The following is an 8,171-nucleotide window of genomic DNA, read 5'->3' as shown; positions in this document are numbered from 1 at the left end:
AGAATTAATAATTTGTATGAAAAAAGTTTGACGCACGATGATAGTTGTTTAAAGTTTAATTTCTACAAATATAATCATTAGTCTTGTTTTAAAGATCTCGTCAGAAAAAACACAATTGTGTAAATAGAATGTAAATCAAACTTTTATTTCAACATATACATTAGTCATCAATTTATTCGAATAAAACTCAGTGAGTAGAGAATAGCATGTGGGTGTATGTTAGTTAAGAGAAAATATCATATATATAATATCCCGGTCCCACACAACAATAAAAAAAAGCGCTTGCACGGTACAAAATCCTCTCTCTATATATACATCACTCCACTCGTATACACTGCAGAAGCCCACAGCAAGCTGAGAGAAAGAAAAATACAGAAATGTCGGGGCACGGCCGGAGATTGGCCACGGATTGCTGGAAGGAAATGAAGACGGCGGTGATCAATGACACGTGGCTGCCGATGTTGAAGCTGCCGTACCACTGTCTGTGCTGCAGCTACAAGGAGATCGGGAAAGACGCGTGGCAGTGCGTCCAGTGCTGGACGCCGCTCAGCCTCACCGTCCTCTTGCTCTGGCTCCTCTACCGCCCCGACCGCTTCCACCCCACCGTCGACTCCGCCTCCCTCGCCTCCCTGGACCTCAACGGCAACTCCCTCCGGTACAACCTCACCGTCGACCTCAGCTGCCGAAACTCCAACAGACTGAGCATCAGCTACCTCGACGTGGGTGCCAGCGCCTCCTACAACGGCACCAGCCTTGGTCTGGCCGGGAACTCGCTCCCGGGTTCCTTCCGGCAGGGACCCAAGAACACGACGGTGCTGCACGCGGTTTTCCAGGGCATGGTCATGGTGGCTGACGTGCAAGTGCAAGAGGGGTTGGCCAAGGAGCTGGAGAGGGAGCGGGGCTCTGGGGCGATGCATGTGAGGGTGCGCGTGGATCTCACCATCATGTACAAGGTGATTGTGAAGGAGATCTTCTTCAACAGCTATGAGTGCTACCTACCATTCACCCCGCTGCCGAATGCCGTCTTCCTCAGCAACAGCGCGCCGTGCTTCCGCGTTTGACGGCTTCGGTTTTCCCTACTCGCATCATATATCCCAATGGAGAGGACCTCGGTTTTATGCAACGAGTCTGTTAGAAATGTGTTAAAGTAGTAGTATCTGAGCGTCCTTGTTCAGGTTCGATTTGTTTCCTTTAAGCGTCCTCCGTTTTATTAGTTAGATTAGTTTGCTACTACTAGTTGCAGTATGTGTCCTCAGCTCTTCTTCCTTCTGTATCCCCATTGTATCTCTGGCATGTGATTTGTGAGCTAGGTTGGTCCTCATAAGCATTTTGTGTTTTATTCCCTCGTTGCTTGAATTCTTGCCGTCTGGTGGGGCCGCCTGGCCCATGTCTAGCTCCCTTGGCCCTCTTCCCATGATTTTCTCTGATTTTTCGTGATTTATTTGGGCTCCGGAAAAATATTGTCTTTCATGCACTTATTGTTCGCACTTTTCTCTAGTTTTCCAGCAATTCCCCCTCCTTCGTTTCAACATATAAGATTAACAACAAATGGCATTAGGATGGTGTGATAAGTTGCAAAACGTGGATAATTATGGGCAATTCATAATAAGAAGTAGTGATTCAAAATGGGTGCATCATCCTCGTAACCCTCAGTCAAGCCACTTATTCCATATTTGTCCTCTGGTACAAACAACATCGATTGCAATTGCATCCCATGAACCATCCTGAACTTGCTCAGTTCCCGGTCCGACTAGATTTTGTACTAATGGAAGCACGTCTTCTTGTGTGCATTTCTGGACCGAGAATAGATATTCCACCTGCTGTGTGAGTTACTTATGTAGCAAACTTTTGCCTGCAGGAAGAAAAAATGTAGACACACCAAAATTGTCACAGAAAACAGTTTAGTTGAGTTCGAACGAACACGTCAAAAAAGTTCTTATGTCGTGAACTTGCTTAGTTTCTCCGCTCGCGCTTTTACCTTGGTTAGGATTATGTCATCCTTCATGAGCTGTAAGAGCCTTGGGTGGCTCGCCATCGCCTGTGACTCCTCTTTGAAGGTTGTGGGTGTTTGGTTTGTCTTCGGCCTAACCTGCGGAGGTTCCAGTAGGTAGACCATGGGCGACACCTGGGCCACTATGATGGTGTTGGGTAGTTCACTGTCCAGCAGGGTGTTTGCTGCAATTTTGGCCTTTGGTCCCTGTAGCTTCATCATCGTTTAGGCGTAGTTTGAATCACCATGCGCTATGCCAAGAGCAATCTCCCGAGTAGGGCGTTGTAGACCATCTCAGAGTATATGACTTAGAAAGTGCCCAATTCTCATCTGAAGTTCTTCCCTTCACCGAATAACACTGGTAGTGTGATCTGTCCGAGGGGCGCATACGACATCCCTGAGATGACCGCCTGAAATGGCTTCGAACTCTGCTCGATCTCCTCCTTTCGGATTTGCATTTCGTTTAGGGTCTAGGTCGTATGATGCTCAGGGAGCTTCCTCTATAGATGAGCAACTTGTGTACCTTCATGCTTTCGATGATGGGCCAAGTCACCAATGGTAATCACCAGGGACAAGGAAACCTGACGGGTAGCAACCGCTGCTTGCTTACTCTGAGATGTATAGCCTAAAAAACCAGCTAGGTCCGCAATTGCAAGGGTTTGCAGCAAGTGACAAATAATACCAAAGTGAGAAAGTAAGGTATCAAGCCATGAAGGTGTACAAGGTTCTTGCACCAATGATAAGGTCAGCAACACAAATAAAACTTTATTTCTGCCCCCAACATTACCAACAAGGGTTTCAACCTTGCTAGCCTTTTTTTGCTGTACAAGATTTGAAACGATAATGTGAATGCTTTCATGTTTGCTATCACATGCATCTTAGTTTCATAGATTCAGTGAATGAGTTTATCTATGCTACTTTTCATGCTTTAGGTTAACTAGGCACCTAATCACATGCATGCATGGACAAGAAAATAACCGTCTGAAGACTGTCAGTGCAACACAAAATTCAACGAACTTTACTGTACAATGTTGGTCCAAATGCCGATTGGCTCATTAACTGAAGTGGCCAATATGTTTAGTAAAGTCTCTCCTTTTTAGGCTGAATACGTAGAGAACACTTGTGGATGCACGTGAATAACACAGGCATCAATGGTTGGGCGGTACGAGGACAAGAGATAAGATGGAAGAACTTGTAAATTAAGATTCCAAGAACCATACGCGCTTTTCTAGATAGTGTTTGCAGGATAGCAGGATTGAACCTAGTTTACTCCACTTGTGGATTGTTACCGTTAAAAAATCAACGTGGTTTGATTAGTTTACTCCACAAGATGCCATCAACCTATGAGATGAGATTATTACCTAGTTTGTATCTAGCGGTGGTGGCAAGACCGGTCCTCAAGGCGCAAGCACGCACATCAAGCTGGGCATGGCAGACAACATGTGACATCCCATGACCATCCAGTTGGGCGAAACAAAACAAAAGCCTCTGATGTCACGCTGGTGGCTGACCAGTGACGTCGTGGTCTTCAAGGCCCAGCCTTCCCAGTCGACGCGCTGTCCTGAGAGCATCTCCAAAGCTTTACTGTAATCACATAATCACATGCATGCATGGACAAGAAAATAACCGTCTGAAGACTGTCAGTACAACACAAAATTCAACAAGTTTTACTGTACAATATTGGTCCAAATGCCGTTTGGCTGCATTAACTGAAGTGACCAATATGTTTAGTAAAGTCTCTCCTTTTTAGGCTGAATACGTAGAGAACACTTGTGGATGCACGTGAATAACACAGGCATCAATGGTTGGGCGGTACGAGGACAAGAGATAAGATGGAAGAACTTGTAAATTAAGATTCCAAGAACCATACGCGCTTTTCTAGATAGTGTTTGCAGGATAGCAGGATTGAACCTAGTTTACTCCACTTGTGGATTGTTACCGTTAAAAACTCAACGTGGTTTGATTAGTTTACTCCACAAGATGCCATCAACCTATGAGATGAGATTATTACCTAGTTTGTATCTAGCGGTGGTGGCAAGACCGGTCCTCAAGGCGCAAGCACGCACATCAAGCTGGGCATGGCAGACAACATGTGACATCCCATGACCATCCAGTTGGGCGAAACAAAACAAAAGCCTCTGATGTCACGCTGGTGGCTGACCAGTGACGTCGTGGTCTTCAAGGCCCAGCCTTCCCAGTCGACGCGCTGTCCTGAGAGCATCTCCAAAGCTTTACTGTAATCACATAATCACATGCATGCATGGACAAGAAAATAACCTTCTGAAGACTGTCAGTACAACACAAAATTCAACAAGTTTTACTGTACAATATTGGTCCAAATGCCGTTTGGCTGCATTAACTGAAGTGACCAATATGTTTAGTAAAGTCTCTCCTTTTTAGGCTGAATACGTAGAGAACACTTGTGGATGCACGTGAATAACACATGCATCAATGGTGGGGCGATACGAGGACAAGAGATAAGATGAAATCATATACGTTGTTCAAAGCGCAAGCACGCGCATCGAGCTGTGCATGGCAGACAACATATGACATCCCATGACCATCCAGTTGGGCGAAACAAAACAAAAGCCTCTGATGTCACGCTGGTGGCTGACTAGTAACGTCGCGGTCTTCAAGGCTCAGCCTTCCCCGTGATGCAAGAGAGGCAGCATCTACCACTAGTACCTCCATCCAGGTGTGAGAATCCAAAAAACTTCCAATACTACTTCATGTTTGGCATCCTTACTCTAGCATGCTGATTTTAATAGTGTGGGAACATTACCCAGCTAGTTAGCTAGGCACTCACCATATACATACCCAGCTAGCTTATTACTGCAGCAATGTGGGAACTTTGACAGGTTAAGTGTCAAAACTACGTATGCATTTCTAACAGGGGAAGCTAGCAAGTTGAGCATAGCCATGTAGCTAGTTTTCTTTAATTTATTTCTTGTGTGCTTAGTCTGTTGTGATTAATTAGCTCCTTGTCATGTTCAAAATTGCATGCGGATGGCTCAACTACCAATAGGCGTGCAAACTCAAAAAAAGCGAGTTAAAAATACCAATAGGCGTGCAAACTGAACTAAATAATTCAACCTGGCAGCTAGCTAATTAGCACTGTCCAACGCAGCTGTCTGCTACTGTTACTATGTTCAGTACTTAATTAACTCTCTCCAACGTTGTTAAATTGTTAAGTAACTATTCGCCGCCATGAAGCAACACTACAAAAACAATACACGGCTTCCGTTGTCACACAGTCTTCAATGTTTAGTTGTAGCAGAAAATCCAAAAACAACACCAAGAGTTTCGAGCCTCCACCGAATGATTTACTGTTTTTCGCTTTGTCTCTCTCGTGATCGTTTGGTTTAGGCAGAAGGGATTGTCTCCAGGGGCAGGAAAAAAAAGATGAATTGGTTTACTTATTTTATTTTTTGAAGGAAAACAATGAGTGGTTGGGAAAGATGAGGAAGACATCATGAAGCTCTACAATGAAGAAAAGAAATAACCAGGGAGATTAATGGGATTGTGATGTAGCTTAATTCAAATAATACTAGTTGTTTGTAATCAGGTCATTCAAGCTACCTAGATTGAAGAAGTTATGCTGATGCATCATTGTGTTTCATTGGGTAATTCTACATAGCACTAATCCTGACTACCATGTTTTTTGTTCACGAAGTTCCACTGTCAGAACTGTGTTGCTGGACCAATCGCGAGACATGACTGGTACTGGAGTGAGTGGAAGGAGGATGGGCACCTGCATCGACGGTGAAGATGGCAGCGGGGAAGCAAAATTTGCCGGCGGTCGGAGGTGGCAACGCCCACATACAGATCTGCAGCAAGTAAATTCTCTGCATAACCGACCTCCTGATTCACTGTTGCCTGATCAGAACAAAATCAGACTGCTTTGTGTTAGAACTAGAACATAAAGGAGATAGTTGAGGATGAAAGTTTGACATATCTGAGTAAGTTTTTGTACGTATCAGAGATCAATGTGATGATTGTTTGACCACCCACACTCTAAATATATATCATTTCAGAATTTTAGGGGGGAGGGGGGGCGGAGATGTTGGAAATATGAGCAAATTACTACGAGATTTAATCCGAATAAATGGGAAATAGATCATGACAGCATTGGCAGAGATTAAACTAATCATGCGAACTAGCATAGTAGATGAACAGATCACATCTAGGGCACATACTAGAAACATGAATTTTACCACGATCTCGAACAAGAAGGATAGAATCACATACGGTGCAGCGGGCGCAGCACCGCCGGTGTTGACGTTGTCGCCCATGTCGTCGAGGATGAGGTTGCCGAGGTGGGGAAAGAAGTCGTCGTTCGTGAAGTCGTCACTACCAGCAGTCACGCGAGTGCGCTCCCCAAAAACCTGATCGCCCCTCTCCCGTACAGGATCACGAGAGGCGGGGTTTCGGAGGCCTGCTGTCCCTTCTCCCGGTGCACGCCGAAAGGAGGGATGGAGAAGACTTGCTTGGCGGCGCAATGATCTGGAACGGTGGTGAGGAATCATACAAAGCGGCGGCGGCTAGGGTAGACGTCTGCCTGACTATATAGTGCGGGTCGGGTAGGTCGTGGGAGTAAACCCCACGTCCGAGTCGTCACGATCCAAAAGAATCGGAAACGGTTCAGTAATTAATGTGTCCGTTAATTATTAATTAATGACTCATTAATTTTTCCCAAGCAGCAAAAATATAGACAACGTGCATAGCTCTGTCCTCGCCTCGGCTCAATCCTACAACCCGCGACGCGTCGTGACGAGGCGTGGCGTGGCGAGGCGAGCGAGGAGGAGGAGCGCGCGTGTAGGTCTCCTCTTCTCATGCTCATACAAGTGGTAGAAGAGTTCACCTTATAAAAAGGTGCAACTCTCTCTCAACTTATGAGGTGGGACTAAACTTTAGCCTCACTCACTCCACTCACATGTGTGCATGAATGGGCCAAGAGAATTTAAGAATTTTACTTGGGCTTTGGGCCAAAGGCCTACTAGCAAAATTCCAACAATCCCCCACAAAGTCTCATCACTACTAGGAAAACCCTTACCAGTAGCGCTGGTTTTTTGGCTATTAGTAGCGCGGGCAGGCGCGCTACTGCTACGGCGCTACAGCTATTTTTTAGCAGTAGCGCTTGTTTGAACCAGCGCTATTGCTATCTATATCTAGCCATAGCGCGTCTCTGTCCATCGCTACTGCTAATACTAGTAGCGTGCCCCTTCAAAAAAACGCTACTGGTAAGTAGCACTGCTACTACTCCAATACCCCACGCTACTGCTAGTATTTTTTTATGTTTCTGTATTCGTATTTTTACAGGTTTTATACAGTTACAACATACACATACACTGTAACTATATGAAAAAGGAATGTCTCATCATCATCATCGAAGTGGTACAACATAGTCTCATGATATCAACATAGTCTCAACACAAATGATATCGATCTCATCATCATCTCGAAATAGCGATACAAGTTAATGATCACATGTCTCTTACATTGTCACCGTAGACACATGTTTCATCATCTACCTAAACTAACACATACACGATAAGAGCAATCACGATGATCAAAAGCGGTATTATGTAGTAGTTTTTGCAGCGGCGCTGGTTCTAAATCCCCTGTTGTGCTATGAATCTCAAGTAACTAGCTTCGGCTTCCGCTTTGCTATCAAATCCTTTCTGGCTTCCGCCGGAGAAGCCAGAGACTTGGGCCTGACACTCTGGCCACTCATCATACACACCCGGAACATGCCCTACATACACGGTTTACCACTTCCTCGCCATCGTTGATCTATATACCTGTCAGAGATGCACATATATATATATATACCATGAAGCTAATTCAACAAAACAGTTATGAAACAGAAGCAACATATATAGTAAACATAGTTAACAAATTTCATCGTACCAAAAGTAATTAACTAGAGAGCGGCACCATACATCTAATAGTTTCGTCGTATTGAGAGATTCGAAGTTTCGTCGTACAGAAAGTAACAAGTAACTAAACAGACACATTGTTTTTAAGCAGTGCACTCTTCCCATCTGTCCATATTAGGAACGGTGCACCCAAGCTTAGTGAAAGGCGTCATGTCTTGACGCTGTAGGGCAATGCGGGTTCGGACGTCAGCTCGCGATATTGGGCCGCCGTAGAACATCCCATTCTCTACGAGGACATCTTT

The 8,171-nt window shown here is 44.9% G+C and overlaps 1 protein-coding gene across 1 annotated transcript; it reads left to right on the top strand.

Moving 5' to 3' along the window:
• Positions 1-369: 369 nt before the first annotated feature.
• On the top strand, positions 370-1,284 carry LOC125525214. Its single transcript, XM_048690224.1, has one exon. The coding sequence runs from the start codon at positions 378-380 to the stop codon at positions 1,059-1,061; it is 684 nt and encodes a 227-aa protein (XP_048546181.1). The 5' UTR covers positions 370-377; the 3' UTR covers positions 1,062-1,284.
• Positions 1,285-8,171: the final 6,887 nt, after the last annotated feature.

This window comes from Triticum urartu, chromosome 7, assembly GCF_003073215.2.
Source record: "Triticum urartu cultivar G1812 chromosome 7, Tu2.1, whole genome shotgun sequence".
In the NCBI taxonomy this organism is placed as follows: domain Eukaryota; kingdom Viridiplantae; phylum Streptophyta; class Magnoliopsida; order Poales; family Poaceae; genus Triticum; species Triticum urartu.
The sequence above is the reverse complement of the archived record's forward strand: the minus strand, read 5'-3'. Positions and strand labels throughout refer to the sequence as shown.

Bases quoted from the DNA above. Each gene is read 5' to 3' on its own strand.
- LOC125525214 (XM_048690224.1), top strand. From the start codon at position 378: ATGTCGGGGCACGGCCGGAGATTGGCCACGGATTGCTGGAAGGAAATG.